This window comes from Pomacea canaliculata, linkage group LG3 (assembly GCF_003073045.1).
Source record: "Pomacea canaliculata isolate SZHN2017 linkage group LG3, ASM307304v1, whole genome shotgun sequence".
Classification (NCBI taxonomy): Eukaryota; Metazoa; Mollusca; class Gastropoda; order Architaenioglossa; family Ampullariidae; genus Pomacea; species Pomacea canaliculata.
This window is the reverse complement of record NC_037592.1, coordinates 34,811,101-34,832,789: the sequence shown is the minus strand read 5'-3', so window position 1 is coordinate 34,832,789 and position 21,689 is coordinate 34,811,101. Positions and strand designations below refer to the sequence as shown.

General features: G+C 41.6%; 3 protein-coding genes across 4 annotated transcripts; 2 read left to right on the top strand and 1 right to left on the bottom strand.

Annotated features, from left to right (window-relative positions):
• Positions 1 to 4,600: 4,600 nt before the first annotated feature.
• On the top strand, positions 4,601 to 8,391 carry LOC112559649. The gene is made up of 5 exons (XM_025230983.1): positions 4,601 to 4,651; positions 6,615 to 6,807; positions 7,175 to 7,416; positions 7,730 to 7,987; positions 8,213 to 8,391. Exons 1-5 carry the CDS (start codon positions 4,606 to 4,608, stop codon positions 8,389 to 8,391), a joined length of 918 nt encoding a protein of 305 aa, XP_025086768.1. The 5' UTR covers positions 4,601 to 4,605.
• Positions 8,392 to 8,795: 404 nt separating this feature from the next.
• LOC112560209 (uncharacterized protein YMR317W-like) lies at positions 8,796 to 13,140 on the top strand. Of its 2 annotated transcripts, none has more exons than XM_025231870.1 (5): positions 8,796 to 9,001; positions 9,321 to 9,499; positions 9,910 to 10,170; positions 10,377 to 11,519; positions 12,281 to 13,140. In XM_025231870.1, exons 1-5 carry the CDS (start codon positions 8,847 to 8,849, stop codon positions 12,556 to 12,558), a joined length of 2,016 nt encoding a protein of 671 aa, XP_025087655.1. In that variant the 5' UTR covers positions 8,796 to 8,846; the 3' UTR covers positions 12,559 to 13,140. The 2 variants fall into 2 exon arrangements, with proteins under 2 accessions (XP_025087655.1, XP_025087654.1); XM_025231869.1 differs by having other exon boundaries at positions 10,377 to 11,543.
• A 130-nt stretch (positions 13,141 to 13,270) lies between these two features.
• Positions 13,271 to 20,555, bottom strand: LOC112560210 (cytochrome P450 3A29-like). The gene is made up of 15 exons (XM_025231871.1): positions 20,444 to 20,555; positions 19,875 to 20,002; positions 19,480 to 19,576; positions 19,212 to 19,264; positions 18,935 to 19,031; positions 18,512 to 18,631; positions 18,059 to 18,147; positions 17,601 to 17,743; positions 17,188 to 17,315; positions 16,356 to 16,473; positions 15,680 to 15,837; positions 14,840 to 14,928; positions 14,246 to 14,383; positions 13,755 to 13,917; positions 13,271 to 13,501 (listed from the first exon to the last, which is right to left on the bottom strand). Exons 2-15 carry the CDS (start codon positions 19,955 to 19,957, stop codon positions 13,397 to 13,399), a joined length of 1,581 nt encoding a protein of 526 aa, XP_025087656.1. The 5' UTR covers positions 19,958 to 20,002; positions 20,444 to 20,555; the 3' UTR covers positions 13,271 to 13,396.
• Positions 20,556 to 21,689: the final 1,134 nt, after the last annotated feature.

Genomic DNA, 21,689 nt, shown 5'->3' with positions numbered 1-21,689 from the left:
ATCTGGTGTAAACGTAACTTCATCTTTCAACAGAAAACTGTTAGAATAAAAAGGGAAAGATTAGGAAGACTTTAATGAACAGAAAAACTCAACTGGTGCATGCTTCACTTTCCTGTGTGATTTACTTGCAAACTTGCCATCATTTGCCATCATCTGCCAACTTTGTTTTAATGTATGATTTTGTTTAAATAAAATTAATAACAAAGAGTTTAGTTTTCTACTGTTCAATAAAACGTTATCGGACTTAAATAATAACATTCGGCCCTCAACCTTGTGTATGATGTGAGATTTGGCCCCCTGTGTGATTGAGTTTGACACCCCTGGTTAAGCGCTTACCCAGCCTGCAAAACTAGTGGGGTAGTGGGCCCACTTCTTCTTGTCCTATTCGCCCCCAGTGGAGAATAGGGCCGTAAGTGGGGCCCAACTACTATCCCACTAGTTTTATAGGCTGGATGTAGACCTTGTTTAGGCACGTTTTAAATGACCACGCACATTCAATTTTTTGTTAATTCAATTCAGTTAAGCCTGCTTAGTAATGTACTTTATAATGGCCTCTTTCAATATTTAAACAATTACAAATGTCCTGGATACACACGACTTGTGCTTCTTTTGTATCAGTATACAGCTTCACCGGTCTACACGTCAATGTCCACAAGGCTGAAAAGGCATGAATTAATGACCTCCTGCTGATGTAAAGTGGAACACAAAAACTGTGACAGGTAGCTGAAGCTGCTTCGTACTGGTGCCTGAGCCACTGGGTGCACGGGAAGAAAACCAGCCAAAGAACTAGCTTTTGTTTCCTCAGCACAGGGAGGAAATGATCAGCGGCGCATTATCTACGCATTATCTACGCATTATCTACGCATAATATCGGTGTTGCCCTGCAACCCGTTCCTTCCTCTCTTGCGAGAGGAGTATTGTCCAGTCCCGTTGCACGGTTTCCGCATTAAGCCTTTCAACCATGCTTGAGCGGGTTGTCTTTACCTTTTTTTTTTTAATTAATATTTTTAATGTAAGAGCGGATATTCCACGAAGCAGTATTCAATGTTATTGATTCCGGATTCTGGAATCCTCGAGGACGCAAGCGTAACGTGGCTGCCTTTTGAGGCAATTGGACTCTTTCTAGATCGTCAAATCGCGCATGCGCACTGTGCTACTCAAACTACTGTTTTCAATGAAAAACGTGCTTTAATCTGTATCTTTTTAAGCGTTCAGTAATTTTTTAATGTGGTAGAAGAAGATGCTAAAGGGTCGAGAAGCCAGCAGAGATTCAAAAGTAGCACTTCTTGAAAATATATAAATTGATTTAGTTAACGTTGCAACGACCAGTTCTGGCAATATTTTTTTTAAGAGATATGCTTTTATAACTATAAATTACTGTATAATCAGTAAAGAAAGGGTTACAGTAAAAACCTAATTAAAGTTGTTTGGGCGTTAGAGTTTTGTAGCACACACCAATCTAACGGGTGATACTATCGTGGGATGGGGTTTCTATCCATTTAAGTTTTCCAGGTTGACTCCAACGGCAACAGCAAAGCTAATATTAATTATAATAAGTTGTTCACCTTCAGCTGTATTCCGTTCTTGTTAATATCTGTTTTATACTTGGAATCCACCTTTTCCAAAGAAAGCAGCTGTTTTGACCTATTAGTGCACAGTCTCCTGTCCTTTCATAAACTTGATGGAATCGTTTTTGTTGAACTGAAATTTATTGACCTATTTGTGACAGAAAATGGATGAATCACATTGATAGTTTTATTCAACACTTTAATGCACGTGCATCATAAGGCGTATATCTGTGCTTATTAAATACCATCAAATGCAACTGTATGTACATTACAGCCACTTAGACATTTTGTGACTGTTCCTTCGTCCCTACATTGTTTATATTCACTGAAAGTATCAACATCTATTGTCGATCTGCTATGTTTCCTATGAAACCGCACGTTTAGTTTGAAAAATGCAATCACGTTTTAAGATCTTAAGAGCTCAAATAACTTTCATTTCTTCATTATAAAATCTTATGTTCCCACAGATTAATGACTGTAATACAACGTAAAACTGGAAATAAATCGACCTTGATATTAATAAACCCCAATATTCCCAACAACCTGCATGTGTCCCACAGCAATGGCAGTTCTCGGTGATCACGTTCGCTTTATGTCTAAGATATTTGCTAAAGATCTTATTTGAAAAGGCTTTCATGCTTTTTTTTCTCAACGCTGAGATAAAGCACGCTCAAAATGTCATCTTGGTGCTTTTTAAAAAGTAAGGAAAAAAGAAATGTTCCAGCAAGAGTTTGAGTCCAGGGTGAAGCCGCCATTAACCGTGGTCAATAGGTTCGCTCTGCGATGAAGACGATACGAGGCTGGACCCTTTCTCGCGGAAAGTCGAGATCTCTCAAAACATGCCGACTGCGTTTGTTGTAGAAGACTGGATCGAAAGTAATAATCGATACTTAAGTATTCATAATCTATTGTGTGCAGCCTATTTCTAATCACATTCGTTTGTGTGTGCGTCTCTCTCTGATGACATATCATCATCTATATGTCTTACCTCGATCACTCACAAAAATCCAGAGTTGGACTGGATCGTTGAATATAGAAGTACAAGGGCATCATCATCCATCATCCATCATCCATCATCCATCATCCATCCAGTCCTCCATCCATCATCTGTATCTGTAAGCACACACCTTTGACACGGAAGCGTATGGCATTAAAAAAAAAGCAACCTCATTACACCAAAATATCTCTGCTCACATGTTCAGATACAATAAACGCAAAATTTGTTTAGCACATACTCACACACCTATGGAGCATGTTTAAGAACAAGAACGAGGCATGGGCAATGTGTCCTAGCCATGCTAACCCCCACTCTCCAAGTTTGATGCGTTTGCTTTGCTTATGTACATAGAAACGGCGACTCGTTCTCACAAACCGATGGTGGGTGGTCCGGTGACGCAGTGGCTAATATCTTTTTTAATACAGTGAAAACTGGCTGTCCTGACAGCAAATCTCATCTCAAAGATATAATGTTCTTTCACCTTTTTACCTGGCTGGCTGCTTTGTCTTGCCGTGGCATAGCTTTAGTTGCTGGCACAGCCTAAAACTCAACCGACCACCCAACTGGCTGCTCCGCCGTGTAGAACGTGTCTGGCTCGGCGTCAAGTCATAGCACGAACTTTAATTACTGGACTGCTGGCAGATTATTTTTTTGACCAGTTAACTACTAAGACGAGGCAGGAGTGTACAACATTTTCGGTTTATACACATTTCAGATTAACTACTAAAACGAGTCATGATACTACAAAGCATCCGGTTAAGTCACATTCTTTGTTCAGGCTCGCCGAGACTAAGCGGAGAACTTCGCAAGAGGCTAAAAGTTGGTCTCGGCAGACAGCAATCCATCTATACATGTCCGTGGTACTGGTTTGCGACCTCAAGAGCCGATGATGAGACGATGTTCATCAGATCTTTAAGGCTGTATTATTTACGTTACCAGTTTGAATCCGTTGACACTAAATCATCTGTAAAATCATGCTGCAGATCTACACGGTGTACTAACACTTCCGACTATCACACAACAAAATAAACATCATCACAACAAACAACCATATCTACACCAAGTTGCCATTCGTGTCCAGAGCCATCTTGTGAGTATATTCATTATATTAGACGATGAATCGAAAGTATACACAATTTTAAATCATTCAAAAACATAAACAGATCAACCAAAACCAGAACGACGAGAAATAGATCTCCAGTCTACCAAACAGCTCAGGAAAGCAACTGAAAACTGCACAAGCAAGGAAAAGGCAAAGTTAAAGATGAAACAGATTATAAAATGCTGTCAAAAGTAATAAACGCATGTGAAAGCCGCTGAGACAGACAATAAAAGAAAAGAGTTCGATGAAGAACAAAGCGATTCAGTCGTCCTAGACTGCTGTCTTTCCATCGCGCTGATTGATTTATTTCCGAAAACAATTGCAAGATTCTTTTGAAATTTTGTTTTCTTTTTACAGAGCGGATTTCAACACGAGTCCTGCTCACATAAATCACCTGATTGCTTCCTGCAAGACCTGTATGGCTGTAGACCTGCTGCACTTTTTTTGTGTGGAATTTTTATGCACGTGACCCCAGGGTCAGCACCGACAAGACTTGGATGCAGCCAATCAGCGGCCAGGTTGTTTGTATCCTCTCGCGCCTGTGGTCGAGCGATTTGATGGCGGAGATAACCACAGCTTCTCGCGTTCTCTCCCCTGTCGCGTCGTCTGCAGCGAGTGGAGATGATAAGTGACCTCGGCGGTGCTTCAGCATCATTCCCTTCGCGTTGCTAACGAAAACAGTACAGGTAAGCTATAAACAAACATGGGAAAACTTGACAATCTACTGTCGTATATCCGAGACTAAGTATCAAACATACTCTGTGTGTGTGAATGACTGTAGTTTATAAAATGTGTACCTATAGTCTAACTTTATATTAAGTCTTCTCTTTTTTATCACCAAAGTCTTGGTTGAACTATTTTAACGTGTTAAGGGCGCGAATAATATTCATCTGCCAGGAGATATAAATAATTTCAGAGTTGTGGAGCCAGGAAAGAAGATGAAGCGACGGGCGGTGCTGGTGTTGATACTGTTGACACAGACAGGTAAGCTTGTAGACAAGGACTGCTTACAAACTGAATTTCCTTTATGTTTCTGGAATTATTGCGTTTGCTTTAGTGTTGGTAATATAGTGGCTGAGCTCTTGCAGTGACAGAATGCAAAAAAAGCTTTGGGGACAGTGTTGGGGGTTTTTAGCCTTGTAGGAGCAGACAAAGCTGTGGTGATCGAGGTGGTGGCTGTGGTAATGGTGATTATGATAACGACGATATTGATGACAATAAAGCATGCATACTGCGTGCATACTTACAAGAATCACTAGATATCTTAACGCCAGTCACAAAAAGAACATACACAGCTAATTATCAGCAAGGAATGAAAGAAAAGCCATCATCTCAATGTTAAATTAACACGAAAACTTTTGGCACGACAAACACTGATCCTAAATCTTATGACATCCAAAATAAAATCTCTATCAGTAACTTTAAAAATACATTAAAAATTATAAGCTTGTCAAGCCTTTTTTTCAAGACGTATAACACGCGTTAAAATAATTATTTTATCTGATGCTGATATTAATTTCATGGAGACAATAAAATAAAAATGATATAGTTTCCGTGGTTTCCATCCTTAGGTTAGTTCGGTTAACCGAAAGAGAGAGATATGGCAGTTCTGGTCCACCATGACAGAATCTGCCATTCGCATTTGCACGCGCCCCTCCCTCTCCCCCCATTCCCCGAATCCTTACCTTAAACATTGGCATACGAAGTTTTCCCGACAAAGAATCCTGGTTTTTGTTAATGACCCACCAAGTAACTTCCATCATGATAGACTTTGTAATACCGGCCCACTGAATAGGGCTTAGGATTAATCATGTTTAGAACATGTCGTTTGGCAAGAAGTCCAGCTTCCGATGTAAACTGGTATTTAAATAATGACGGTGCCTTTAGTTTTAGTTTATTTTTAATAATATTTTTGCATAAGACAAACGAGAGTATAGGAAAAAAAGCATCCCGAAGAGGTGAAGGATGTAGCGAGAAAAAAATCCTACAATCAAGTATTGATTCTAGAAAGAAAACTATGGACGCGAAGCACTTTACACAAATGCTTTGAATGTTGTCACCCGACAGACCGCCTTTGATATTGCCACACAATAAAGCTGTTGAGATTGCTTTGTTGTACACATTGCAGTAACAGCAAAATAGCTCCACGGAAAGCTGTGCAGGCTCCACACAATGGGTCTCAATAACAAAGCGTTCGCGGAGACTGACTTGTAATAAACATTAGAAGAGCTCCAGCCCACAATAGTAGTATTGTAGTTTTCCAGGTAACTTCAAGTGTCCGAGGGTCCGCTGAGGCTATGGAGAGTCCTCAAGAAGACCAGAATTTTAACATTTACGAAAATATCACAAAATGAATATCGAAATGTTGCTTCTAATAGACCGACTTCTGTACTTTTGAAGCCAAAAAAAAAAAAAAAAAAAAGATATGAAAGGTATTGAGGAAAATCTGTTATCTCTGCCTTGTGTTGTTTCGGAAAATGGACAGCACTTAAGATGTTGGAATTTCCATGACTTGTTTACCCTACTCACCCCACCCTAAGTCAAACAGCTAAGTACAACACAACGGGGCGGTCTTTTTTTTTCCTTCTTTAAATCATTCTTTTCGTCCATTTTAAGAACGGCACAGGAAAATTTATTACAAAAGTCTTACTCTAATGAACCATTGCACAGGCGTGATTAAAATTTAAAATTATAGTACATGATGTGTGCAGCACAAATATGGCTGTAGAGAGTCAACTCTAGCTTCATAGTCAACCCTTTAGCTTTCATTGTCTCGCACACACAAGCACACATACACACAAGCACACACACATACACACAAGCACACAGCCAAAATTCTAGTCATAAGATGGCCCATTGTTGTCTGCAGAATATTTTCCTTTCAATGGTAATTTTCAACGATGATTCGCCTAGATCAGCTTTATTGTCGTTGTTATCTGTTGTTCAGTTTCTGTGGTTAGTGCGCTGAACAAGACTGTGTACACGTACTATGGCGACCAAGCGAAGATGTCATGGCAGTCCGCTGTAGCGTTTTGCCAAGAGCAAGGCCAAAACATGATCAGCCCCTCCACACAACTACATACCGACATTCTCAACACCATAGCAACGCAGGCAGATGGGAAACCGTGGTTCAATAAAATGTAAGTAAATAGCAACAAATAAACATACAAACATTACATATTCTTTCACTTTGTTATTTCCTTTTTTTATCTTTGCCATATCTTTTTCACTTTCTCTCCGGCATTCCATACCAACACTCTGTGATGTAGACAAAGCGACTTTCCCTGTCTTTGTCCGTCACGTGCCTCACAAGGAGACTGAGGGAACAACGTCACTCTTACGAGTGTACTTCAGGGATCAAATATCTCCAGTGGCTTTTCCTCCTCCACCTTCTGTACTTGATACTCTCTTCTTCATAACACACACGTCTCTTGTATGTTTGTATATTCTATATTTGCACATATGCTTTTCTTTGCATTGTTTGTTTTATTATGAAATGTGATGCAGCCAGGATACCTGGATAAGTCTGCACGATCCGAACGTCACAAACCCTGGTGTTGGCTACCACTGGCTTATGCGGGCCAACAACACGTGCGCTCCCTTAGGGGTGTGGAGCAACTGGTATCAAGGCTCACCTCAGAATAAAGTGGTCAACCACTGCGTGAAGGCCACGTGGACCAGCACTGGGCTCCAATGGGTCACAGAGCAATGCTCCGTCACTCTGAGAGTCATGTGCGTGTCGTCGGCAGGTGAGTTGGAACATCGTTGGACACCTACTGAAATTCTTGTTAGTGTTCATTGACAGTCGAGTATTTCGTGTGTGTGTGTTGGGTTTTTTTGTTTGTTCTTTTTTTTTTTTTTTTTGTCGTCAAGTGCTTTGAGCTAACTTTTAATTGAGGAATAAAGGTAACCATCAAGTAACTTTATCCTCTTTATGATTATTATTATTTTAAAATATGCTTCCATGGGGAAAGGCTTCTACTGTGGGTAAGTGGCGAGGTAGGGGGAGGTCTAAGGGTATTCGTGCCTTGTTATATTGGCGGTGGTCTGGCATGTGAGCAGGCCCGTGCTTGTTTTCTGATGGCTGGGCCAACTCCACCATCAACACGGACTCTCTGGCTGTCGTGATGAGTGCCAGGACATCTGTAGCCTGCATGGATCTGTGTCACAGCACCGCGGCCTTTGGTCTGGACTGCTGGGCGGCCGAGTGGACTGCCGCATCCAGCAACTGCACTCTGCGCATGTCCGATCGTCCATTTAATAACTCGAGCTTGAACTTTTCCATGGGGACTACGGTGTTCCTTGCAACTTGTCATGTTGGTGAGGGGAGTGATAGTTCTTCCTGCAGTTTAAAGGTGGATTCATCGTTAATCTCACTACATTTTAAGAGTAAAAGGCATTTTAATTTTGAACTAATCATTAACCACAATACATTTTGAGAACAAACTTTTTAAAGGCAGTCTCATCAATACCCACACTTGTGTTCAACATAAGCAAAGAGTTTGCCTGCCTACTATTTCAGCAGTGTTTATGATTGTTTTCCAGGTGTTTACGACGAGACCACAAAGCCTTTGGTCTCCACAAGCTTGATGTATGACCCCCCGTGTACCGAGGGCTCGGGTATTTCATCCTTCCACAAGTTTGCTCATTCCAGTTCCTTCCCTCTGTTCTCTTTCTATATATTAACAGGAAAGCACAGACACGACACAGACTTCTCCCTATAGATGAAAAGAAAACTTTATTTTTAACGTGGCTTTTATTAATGCTAGTTTATTTCAGATAAGTCGTCATTTTCTTTTCGCAATTTTTTTCTTGCCCTTTGATAATCATTTCTGCATTCTCCATAAATAATACTCCTTCACTCAACACTCAACTGTGAATGCCTCCTTTGGCACGGGTATTCCTGCATTTACTAAGCTGGTAAATCTTGGACAGTGTTGTAATTTCGTCTCTCTAACATTTCCTTTGCGCGCGATCTGCTTGTGTATCTGACGGTTAACCTTTCGTAATCTGAATAATAAGGTCCTCGTTATTAGAATTAGAAAAATCTTTAGGAATTATTAGGAATATATATGTATATTCGTAGAAGAAATCGTAGTGGTGCATGGTGTCTTTAGCGCCTTCAGAAGCAAGCGCTACGGACTCAGAGAGTTCAGGTGCGTCACGTGGCTTGCTAAGCATGACGTATTTTCCGGTGAGGGTGACGTGGAGTGTGGCTAGTGACGTCTGCCAGGCTCTGAGCACTCCAGGAAGCCAGGTGAACCTTGTCATGCCAACGAACGACGCCATCGCAGATACTGTGATCACCTTGCTGCAAAATTCTACGATCCCAAAGTGAGATTATTCTCTTTCTCTTCTTTCTTCTTCCATCTCTCTCTCTCCCCTTCATTGGTGTGTGTGTGTGTGCGCGCGCACTTGTTTTGGTAGATGTGATAGTTTTGTCTTAATGGTGATTATAACAATACCGATATCGACTGTATATGCAGATGGTTCAAATATTTTGCCTCTGTGGACATCATCGATGACTGAATACGATTTATATGTATAAATACTTATCAGATGGATGGACGTACCACACAAACAAAACAACAGCTACATTGCTAGACAAGGAAATAAAGTCGACGAACAAATTTTGCTTGATCTTTGTGTGAAGGGTGTGGTTAGGTGATCTTTTGTCGGCGAACCAGGACAATGCCCTCTGGCTTAACGGATCTGCTAATGTCTCCCCATCCTGTGTCAGCGTTACATACCACGTGACCAGCGGTCTGCAAAGGGAATCGGAATCTTGTCTACTCCCGCAGGCGGCTGTTCTGTGTCAAAAGCTCGAGAAAAGTAGGTCTGAATCTCACAAATCCAAATATAAACCAGATAAAATACTTTATAACGAGGGAGGAGTATCTTCCCAATAAACTATTTTATCAACATTTCAGATAAAGAAAGCGATAGATAGATATTGAAACTCCTTTCGATCGTAGTACATCTTAGGGGGAAGTGGATAACCAAGTTGATAGAGCACTGGCGTTGAAACCCGTGGACAAGCCGGTTCGATACCAGTGTGGTGCAGCAAACTTTCCGAACCCAGCTGTCGGGAATCTGACTCCTGCTTGGTTGGGAAAGGTAAGTCAGTGAGGAAGGGGAGATAGGCACCGCCCTCACGTAAAGCTCCCTAAAAATCGAAAAGGACAACTTTGACCTGCCTTATGGTGTAGGTATATATAATCGTCCACATTTCTTGCTTTTAGACAACTGCACCTTTCGGAACTTGTCTGGAATGGCCATCTCTTCGGACTGGGTTCTGGGGCAAGTGAGGAGCGTCAACGAGTGTCTAGACCATTGCAACAGCTTCTACTATAAAGGTCTGGAGTGCTGGGCCGTCACCGTCAACAACAGAACCAGGACGTGCTACCTCTACTACGCTAGAACCCCAGTGGCAGACGATCACAGCCAAATTCTTAAAGTGGGGGCGAATTATTTTGTCCTCTACATTCGCACCTGCTTCCGCAGTAAGAAAACGCCAGCTACGTCCATCCTGTTCTATAGCCTCTCGTGTGTTCTGAAGGCCACCCTGTTCTTCTAGTCTTCCTGTTTGTATGTGGATTTATCTGCCGGACTTTATATATATATATATATGTCTGCGCTTCTCTCTCTCTCCTTATTGTGTCCCCGATGTACGCGCGTGCAATGACTCTTTATTTTATCCTCTTTGCAGCGTCAGTCTACGACTTCTCATCAACCCTGATAAACAGCCTGCTGTATCCGGACAACAGTTCTGTGATGTTCCTGCTGCCCTCAACAGACTCAATGGAGGTGATATCGGAAGTTGAGTTGAGTGCTACTCCGCTGCAGATTATGGTCAGCGTTGTGGAGGAGTATGTGGTCACGGTACAAGTCGACGTTGAAACGAAGGTGGCTATCTTGGCGACGTCGGTGTTTGATCTCGGGATAACGGAGGCACTGCCATTCGAAGCGATAAAAGATACAACAAGGCTTCAAACCACGACGAACAATCCGACAATTGTGGCCAAGACGACATGGAATAGCCTCCCAGCAGTGAGCGAAACAACATCCGTGACGCCAGCGGCAACAACAACATTAACGGCAAAAAACATTTTGACATTGTATTTGAGAAATGCCAACACGACAACGCAGGCAGCAAACGCGTCAATAACAAACGGAACAACGCTGACGTCATCGAGCAGTGTGACGAAAGCCATGAATAGCGCAACAGTGACGTCCGCAAGTGGCGTGACGCAGGCTGCGACGTATGATTACACGAACGCGAGCCCAGGGCAGACGTCAACGAATACGAGCGCATCATCTGACGTCAAGGCATCAGCAGCCGTCTCGACCGCGATCACTGAAGCGTCAGCCAAAGTGACGTATGTGGCGACGAAGACGACTACACAAACCCTCGACATTGCGACAACGACACAAGTCGACCTGCTGCCAAGCACGGGAATGTTTGCTGAGTCAGCCGCATCGACGTCGGCGTTTGCAGCGACGAAACCATTTCAGACCGTCGGTTTCAACCTCCTGATACCTTCCTACCAGAACGTTCAGCAGGGTCAGACCAAAACTGTGACGTCACTGTATGTTCAGGAAACGACTGGGAGCAAGCAGACAGACCAACTGACCTCTATTTTGCAGCTGTTGGGGCCAACAACGTCGCTGCCACCCTCTTCAAGGGAGACGACAGCAGGCGGTGGAATGCAACAGGGTGCTGGTCAGACAACCCTCCCGTTTTCCAGTTTGGCCTACTTCGACCAAACATCATCGTCTGAGGTCGATCATTCAACTGCTGGATATGGGAACGAGGCAGTCACTCGAGAACTTTCCGCAACGCCAGCGATGAGTACGGAGTCTTCTAGCTCTACCGGTGAGATTGAATACGCGCGTGTGTGTGTGTGAGAGAGAGAGAGAAAGAAAGATTGTGATAAGAGAGAAAGTAAGAGACAGACTGACCCGATAGACTGGATCAGGAGACAGGTGAAAGATAGGTGAACATAATCGGATTTATTAATAGGCCAGACACAAACACACATTTTCTTGCCTTAGACGCAACATAATAGCTCTAATAATTCACGACACGCAAATTTCTAACCGATCGAGAAACAAAATCACCATAATTTCTGTCATTAAAGACTAACCCGAGGCATTCATCAAATCAAGTTGACTGACGAGATAAAATGAATAGCAAGCAATAGGAAAATAGTTATTTTAAAAAAGCTTACGTGCATGGACTTTGCCTCTAACTCCTCAAATTATTTATGTTTGTATGTTGTTGTTTTTTGTTTTTTCTTTTTGTGCAACATCTTCAGCCTACTTTACAGTAGGGAAGGTGCTATACTACTACTACTACTACTTCTTCTTCTTCTTATTATTATTAAAAGCAAGAGCTTTAAGCTAATCAGGTATTGTCCAATCAGTTTGCCTGATTTTTGTGACATCGAGGGAAGTGACGTCTTGACCGTCAAAGCCTTGTACCTCCCGAATGGAACGCAGGTTTCCTTTCACACTTTGGGAACTAATGCCTTATAAAGAATCAACACCGCTTATAAAATAATATTTCTTTTTCAGCTAGCCTTATAGCCTATCTCCTTGTTTTGCTGGCAGGGGATGCTGCTACGCTGTGTGCTTGCTACGCCCTCTGCGTCCCCACCGAAACCTCCCCCGAGTTCAACAATTCCAGTCTCCAGGACTTGCTGGAGGACATGTTGGTGGACTACAAGTCCACGTCTCGAAGCAGAAGAAAACTCGTCTCTGTTCAAGACGATCGCCCCAGCGCACGGATGCTCGGCTCCATGGGAACAGCCATTCTCCTGTCAGTTGCCTCCCTTGTGCTCGCTCTGGACCTGTGCAGCCTCGGGCGCTGGCTTGCAAATCGGAAGTGACGCAAGATGGCAGACCGAACATTTTTCATGACTAGAACTATTTTATTTACGTTCTTGCAGATATGTTCTTTGGGGAGACTTCTCTCAACATTTATCTTCTAGCTGGCAGTTCCTTCCCCTTCCAACTGATGCCATCCCTCGCATAATTTACTTACCTGAGGAACAACATACCACTGGTTGTACTAGTGACGCCTAACATTTTAAAATAGAATTTCAATTAATTTAAACTTTCAAACAAACTTTCAGTTATTGCTGGGAATTAGCTGCATAAAGCAACGAAGGATGGTGCTCTGACGCATATGTACGTAGCGTTCAGTCGACAATATTTTCTTATACAACAGGAAATTTTGAAGTAGGTTACACAACACTTGTGGACTATTGTACCAGTTATTGTTATGTAATTTTCCCTCTTCATTGCTTGATGTTAACTGCGACTTTTTTTCTTTTCATCCTCTCTTGCTGTTCTTGTCGAGATGCTAGATGTCACCGTAACAGAACAGGCGTTTGTGTTAAGATTCCTTTGCAGCTAACGTTGACATCTTTGATATTATACGTGATCTAATTAAATTAGTAGACGATTATATTGCTGTTGGTGTCAGACTGATCTTTGCGTTAATGTAAAGACTAAGTCGAGAAATTGTTTAATGCGTGGGTTGTTTTCAGAATCTCAATCTAAGCATCATTAACTTCTCGTACAAAGTTTACCGCACAGTCCTGTATACATTGCTTTTCTACTGATATGTTTTTACACCTCTTAGTAGTTCTCTCTGTTGCAACGATCACATGTTTCACGTCAAACACAGCTTTCAATTTCTGCTTCACAGCTATCCCTGTCTGGCTATGCCATCTTCTCACTTGATGGCCCTGATGCTCTAGGCTGGAATTTAATCCACAAGCCGTCCTTGCTGACTTTGGTCCCTTGATAAAAGTTCGTGGGCGGGTACTGTCACAGAAAATGATAAACATAAACGCACAAATGGCGTGCCAAATTTGTGAGTGCGATAATGTTTGATTACTTTTCTCCCCTTCCTTCCATCAACATTGATTGTACGTATGGTGAATTATGCGATCAATTTTAAACATCGGTAATTCATCATCATTCTTGGCGTCATGTGGTTTATCTCTCACGCAGACAACATCGTCATCATCTGAATTCCCTGACAAGGGTGTGCAAGGGTTCTGTTCCAAACACTTACCACTGACTTCTCACACAGGACAGGTGTGAAACGTTGCAGAACAGCTGCCAGAGCCATCCGGATCTCCAGCTGCGCCAGCCTCATGCCAATACAGTTGCGGGGGCCTAGTCCGAAGGGCATAAAGCTGAACGGGTGCCGGGTAGCACGTGCTTCCGGTGTGTGTCTGGAAGAGAGTGCTTAATGAAACTCTTTAAGTAAAAAAGTGGAGAGCCATTCATTACGAAAAATAAGAGAGTGAAGAATGTTTTTAATGTCAGTTGAATTTTAAAGTAACTATAGCTTTCTTTTCAACACAATTGTAACAGAAAACAACTTCCGTTAAAGAACGTTACGGAATTCGATGAACATTAGGCAGATCAGCCACTGCGCGAACGAAAGTGGTTTTTCATTTCTCTTCAAATATGCTATTTTGTTGAGTCACGTGACTATCGTCAACAATCTACTACAAGTAAATCCAAGCTACGTGTAAATTGTCTAAGCCGTTCTCTTACCTCTCCGGGTCATATTTAGAGGGGTCGGGCCAGATGTCGGGGTCGTTGTGAATGACCTCAATTGGAATGAGAATGCGCATGTTCTTGAGCACCTTGTATCCTCCCAACTCCGTATCCTCCACACACTCACGGTCCAGCCTACAGGAAGTAAACAACACGTCCAACCTGCTTTACCTGCTTCATCATTACCTGTAATACAGGTTCTCGTTTCTTGCCATAAATCATAGAAGAGTTATGGTGATTTTGACTTTTAAAGCTCTAAAAGCGAAGTTGAATCTCTAAATTCAAAGTATGGACATTTAAGTGATTCTGAGTGCTTTGTCTGAAGGTCTGTAAATTAGACTACCATGTAGAATTACTGTTAGAGGAAAGTAAGAAGGCTGTTTGTCACACGCAGTTTGAATGAACTGTGTTCTGGAGTTTGGATGCTTGGTAAATACTCAGATACATTTCTTAAAATGCATGGATGGGATCTGTAGATAAATACATACATGTGATCTGTACTGCGCATGATTACTTCTCGAGTAGATAATGATTTCAGAATTACTGACTCCTGGATAATTAATTAACTCTTGCCGTTGACGAGTCACTTACGCGACGATAGGTCCCAGGAGTCGCATGGCCTCGTTCATGCACATGTCCAGGTACTGCAGCTCGCTGATGGACTGGTAGTCTGGTGGCCTCTGATTTGTAAAGCAGTCGATCGAGATCAAACATGAAACATAAAAATTACATAATGTAGCTGGATAGTTGTTGACCCTTTCACCACCAAAAAACGAATGCAGATATTTCAAACTCCTTCTTGTTCCTAGTTTTTGTATTTTATTTATTTTTGCTGTTGTTGTCTTGCTGCTGTGAAAATCAAATAACCCATGAATGTCGCCCAACCTTATAGCAAAAATAAAATGTTTTTATGCACGTAGTATTCATTCTATTAGTGTCATATTTGTGTAGAATATGTATATACGTAGTGATGTTTGTGTAGAAGTAAAGGATGAATGCAAAATATGTACTGTGTGTGATGGTGGGCTTCTATTCACGGGGACTGGCGTCTTCGTGTGACAGGAGAAGGTAACTCAATTTCCATATTGGTACTCGTGGTTAACCCTGCCCGTATTCGTACTCGTATTTAACCCTGCCCAAGCTATCATCTGATCCAGTCTTCGTGCCCATTCTCCCCTTGTGATCACGTGATTCTCGTCTTCCTCTGCAGGTTTATGACACTCTCCATCCTTACTGTTTGTTCCCTGATTCATCTGTGTGTCCTCTACGTTTGTCTTTTATTGTTTGTCTGCATAATTGTTTCTCTTTCCCTCGTTTGTATTCTTGTCTTAAGCGCTGAGAGCATCTTCGTGAGCGTGATTACGCGCTATATAAACCCCACGTTGTTGTTATAAATATTATTGGTGTTGTAGTAGTTGTTGTTATTATTACCTGTCCTAGTTTCTTGTCCACTTCTTGCTGAGCTTTGCTCAGACACTCGGGGTTGGCAGCAAGGCAGAACAAAGTGGTCGACATGGCACTGGACACGGTGTCATGACCGGCCAGAAAAAATAACAACACATTCCCGTGCATTTCATCCAGAGTCAGGCCTGCACAGAAACCAACTCAGTTCTTACAGCCTGGCCTATATATCTGTCTGTATGTCTCCAACCCTTAGTTTTCTAAAATTTACACAATGCATCACACAAATAATAAACTCTCTCTCATTCACTTGTTCTCACAAAGAAGCAAACACCTAAAAAAATGTACTTGCATTCCAGACGTTGATGAAGTTTTGTTGCCTGAAAATGCATCTTTCCTCTGTTCTTTTTTTTTTCAGAAAGAACAAGTGGAGTGCAAAGTTTTTCTAATGCTGTTCTGTGCAGGATACCTTTTTCCCAAATCTGTTTTATGAAAGCCTATAAACATCCCCACTGCGTTTTCTGTTGCAAAATCCTAAGAGTAGTGAAAATGTGATGGACGACGCCTGCTTTTGATGTTTCGTCGATAGCTTAAGACACGTTTTTACATAATCCATGACTTATGACTTCTTAGTACAATAGACCTAAGATAAACAACAAGATAAACAACAAGATTAACAGCGACCTCTAGGCAACACCTAACACACCTTTGCGTGTCCAGTGCGTGGACATGCTCAGGTAACTTCTGTGGTCGATCTCGGCGTCCACCTCCTCGTCTTTGTCCGTCTCTGCCTCCAGGAGGAGCTGAAGGAAGTCGTGGAACTTCTGGAACGAAGCAGAAGCTCATTTGTTGGTGCTGAACACAGTTTTACAAGTGAATATTCACGTGCTGACCATCAAGATTCCAAACTATTGTTAGGGATAAAATTTGCATTAAGTGTACAGGATAGTTTGTAGCCTAATCAAATCAAAGGTTATTAAGTGCATGGTACCCTCGGATCTCACCTGATGATCTAGGAAGGGTAGTAATCGTTACAATCGGGAAAGACTATCTCTCCTAAAGTTGTTTAAGAGTCCCTGCAAAGACTTTTGAAAAAAAATGTTGTAACCTTCAAACATTTCATTTTGCCGTCTCAAAGCAGAAAAATTGTCAAACAAGTGTTTTGGTTTGTTACACGTGTGCCGGAATGTAGCTGTAACATTCATGAGCTGTTTATACCGGCGCCTCATTAGCCATTATCTACATAATTATCTCTCCAGTTTCTGTTCAACATCTCCGGTCTCTCGAAAAATCGTTTTTATTATGCGCACAAGCACTTTCTTTTTTTTTTTTTTTTTTTTTGCAAAGACATGTCTGTTGTATTTAGAGCTGAGACTGTAGATACTTTCCCACCTTCGAGTAATGCGCTGACACGCGTTCATCTGTGAATTATGCGTGTGCTTTGTTCGCATGATATGTTGTTTTCCACATGGTATGTTTGTTATTTATGTAACTGCTTGCCATCGTGTTTACAAACATGTTTGTCTTTAATGACACACCTTGTCTTGGTGTCGACGCCGTTCCTCCAATGCTCTGTCGATAACACGAGTAAAGAATTGTGAGGACGCTGGAGGGAAAAAGGTCAGGCCAAACCTGTTCAGGACGGGTATCAACCATGGGACGAACGCTGGCAAGACAAACACACGGTGGAAAATAGTTACCATCGGAGTTCAAGCTGAAGAAAATGTCTGTAGCTGTGCTATACTAAGTTAAATAAGTAATTTTTTCTAACTCCCTTTGACTTGAAATGTATTAAAAAGGGTAAAAATATTTTTTCCTTAGGTCTCGGAATTTTCTTTAATACATAAAATTTTTATATAAAAGTCTGAGGGTTCTCTTGGAAGTATTTCATAATATAGTAATATTTTATTTCAATGTTTCTAAGGACATACGTAACTGAACAGATACGCACCCGACAACCTCAGCACCCATCGTCGGCCGAACATGAGGTTGTGGCCGTGGTAGACGAACTGGTCCTGTGGATTTTTCACAGAATCTACCTGCAGGCCAAATGCTGCGCCAGCGATGACGTCCATCGTGAAGCATGCGCAGAACCTGAACACGAGGTCAGGGTTATAGGTTATCAAAACTTCTATCAAGCCCTGTCTCCACTTTCCTCCATAGAGAAGTAGATTCTTTCCCGATTTATATGTTTAATAATGTGGTGAATATAATTTTAAAATATTCCTAGGTCACGGAAGTGCACCAGACGGAGATGACAATGAAACTCCTCATAAATCACTTTCTAGTAATGTTTCTCTTTTTGTTAACACATTCCGAAAGTATTTATTTGCTAAAAGAATTTCTTGATATTCTACTTTCGTGGATGTCGTCTTTGGTCAGTCAGGTTCAAGGGAGACCCACACTTACTTTTTTAGCTCCACGGCTTCATTGTTTCTAGCTTTTTCTTGCACGTTGTCCACGAGGTTATGGACAACCCGTTCTATGGCAGGCATCATCTAAAAAAGAAGAAAACTTTTAGTATTAGCATCATCATCACTGCATTCAAAGCCAGCGTCGAACTCTCAAAATCACTTTGATGGGTTTTACAGGACTGACAATCTGCTTCATAGAATAAACAATACGAGTGCACAAAGCCTTGGTAGTTTACAGGGGAAGAAAGGTGTGGCCCTAAGGTCATTGTAAACACCTGCTTGATAACTCCTTACAGTCTTCAGCTGATATCATTCGAGACTTGTATTTCTTTATGAACTCTTTAAATAGAAATGGGACAAATTGAGAACAATTTTCTGGCATAGCTTTTCATGTGCTAGAAGAATACCCTATAGTGTTTAGGGGTTAGCCCAGATGGCCGTCACACACCTTCTTTAGTTTGACGGAACTGAAAGTCGGCGAAAGGGTTCCTCGCACATGCTTCCAATGGTCATTTTTCAGTCCCAGCAAAGAAAGATTCCACGGCTTGTAGTTGATAACTGACTGAGTCTGGTAAAGTGATCAACATATATCATTCAGAGAATAAAGAAAATATTTCAACATGGGAAAGCTTTGGAAGACATTAACAGAAGCTAGACAGCTCTGTTCTTCGCCTCTACCCTTCCCTTCTTTAAACATTTTGCTTTTAATTGAACGCTTACTGCTTTTATGGTAAAAATTATAGGTTGAAAAAGATTTAACTGAAAAGATGCATGATAAAATTGCGAGTTAAACGTATTCTTATCGAACAGCAGAATCTTACGGGACATTTCATCCTAATAAATAGCTAAGTATATAAAAAGTTATACTAACCCCTCGATTGGCAAATGATGAGAACCTCTTGACCATCACTTCTCGTAACAAGTCAAGATCGTGTACTACCACCACGCAGCTCGATGGTGACATGATACTGCAACCCAACAAATTGTATTCTGACCAAATAAGATAGTCAATACGTTGACTGTAGTTGTCGCCGGTCCTTTTTCCTAGATTTTATTTTTCAAACTGAATTGCATGCCAGCACTGGAAATATAATGCTTGTCTTTTATGAATGCATTTTTACAGTTTCAAATATTCTTCTGAAACGTACCCAAAGACTTTTCCGTACTGCTTTTTCCACAGAGGAAACATTTCTTTCTGCCCCTGAAAATCCAAATCAAAAGCTTTTATCAACAAAAAAGCTGTTTCACTCACAGTTTCACACGAGACCATCGAAGCCATCCTTACGAAGCTACTGATACTCTGTCATAGTAAAATGTTTAGTAAAAGACTAACGAACCTAGTCTTTGTTGCGGATTTTTTAGAGTTACGTCTCCTTGTCTTCATGACTAAAAAGGGGCAAGGAGCAGACTACTCGCCTTTCTAATCAGTGTTAACGAATTGCCCCAGATAGGAAGAGGGTCGGGACCAGGTATGCCCAGTCTTTTAAATGTCCACATCTTCTGCAACGACTGCCTAAAAAAATGTATAGAACAACAAATTTGGTTAGAATTGAAGTTGGTCACGTGTCTGCGATTACACATCCACCGGCAGTTCACAACACCTTGAAGCTTTTTAACCAGCAACATCTCTAGATAAAGGAGCTTTTACGATCTCTGGCAAAACAATAAAACACAATACATGAAGAATCTCATTGGTTTCAAAGAATAGGTAATAGATTCCTTAGTCATGTGGAGGTCTCGTCTAGTATGGTTTGCATGCACCCCGTGAAATCAGCAATAAAACTGAACTAGTATGCCATGTACATACTTACCAGATAAAGACACAGACAAGTGTGAGCAAACTCAACCACAGCCAGCTGGTCAGCGAGCCTGAAGATGCTTCTGTGTCATTCATTTTGTCCTCACTTTCTGGATCGGCTCTTTCTTATGCCTTAAAACACTTCAACACAAAAAAAGAAACAGGTACAGCAACTAAAACTCAGAAGTGGCGGATTTGGATAGTGGTTAGTCCTTTTAAGTTATCTTTAATTTGTCTTCTACAAAACAGTGATCATTTTAACTGACCAATAACGCATTTTGGTTATTTTCTCTTGGCGCCATGGTTAGTCCAATGAAGTGACTTTTATAGTAAAGACACTGAAGGTCTTTCTTTCTTGTGCTTTCATCCTTTAGTAGATGCATAGTATTTGTATCTTCGAAAAAATATAACCATCTTCGAAGCATCGATTTCTAACCACATCACTAAAGAAACAGCCATCTGCAAATGATGAGCGAACAAGAAAGATCTTAAAATGTTTAAACACACGCAATAAGTGAAACTGATGTTAGTGTACAAGGCTACCATAGTAATGAAGAAAAGAAATAAGAATTTTCCAAATACCTTTATTTGAGTGCTGTCTATCGAATCGTTATATATATATATCTTCTGATGTGACAAATGGAAAGAAACTCTCCGTCATTTTATAGTGTCACCTTATTATTGTGCGACTCGTTGTTATGAACTCGTGTGAGGTCACTGAAAAGGTGTCATGGTGTGGTAACGGACTAACGGTGTGTGCGTGCGTGCGGGCGCGTGTATGACAGTGGAGTTATACCCGCCATCAATACAATTAGTGGCATTTCAGATCATTTAGTAATTTGTGCAGACCACACAATGTCACCATGATCCAAATCTGGTATCCAACCTCCACACACAAAGAAAAGAAAAATGAGGATTTTTACCATCAGCCGCAAAATGTTATAACGGAAGCAACGAGGAAGAATATTCTAGTCTTATCTGATGACAGGAAGGTCCCTGCAAGACCCAAGCGTTGCGGAAATTTTTAAGTCCAAAGTTGGAGGTATATTTGCCGCCCCGAACACAGCTGGACTGTGACCCTCGCTGGAAACATCGAAGATATGTAACTGTCAACAGTCCAATAAGTGCTAGGCCGATGAAGGAAGAAGAAACAACCCTTGGTCATAAAAGGGGTCCTAAATCTCGGTAACCATCACATTTTTACTGATCAACAACAACAGGAGGCAACGGGGGGACCCCAACAAATTCATTACTGGAGAGAACGCGTGAAACACGTGGAAGAACGCTGGCCCATGACTTGCCCATGCTGCTAAATGCTCCAGAATATCAACATACTGAAGTAGTCTGTCAAAATCACGCGGACCCTTCGGCCTTATCATCGGCCACTTAATAGCGTGAATGTCGACATACAGCTGCAATGTAAGCGGTTTCAGTACCACCACCACCAGTAAGCTACCCCTAATGTTTTGTCAACAGACAGCTTTACCTTCTGCCACCCGACTTATCGGATCAGACGTTGAGCACCTGAAAAACAGTTTTGGCTGCTTCAAGATCTTATGTTCCTAACTTTGCACACAGTGAAGGTGAGAGAACACCATAACGTATTTAGCCTTTGTCAAAACAACCATTGCTAATTCTAACCATAGATGGATACACTATTTATACCAAAGGCATGAGCACATTCTCCAGATGCAGATGCGACATGGCCGAGACATCCCACTCCAAAGAAAACTGATTTGGGGGGGGGGGTATTTTGTGTGTGTGGTTTGTTTTTCTCCCACTAATACCGAAAGATTGCCCTCTGTGTGTGTGTGTCTCCTCCTTCCCC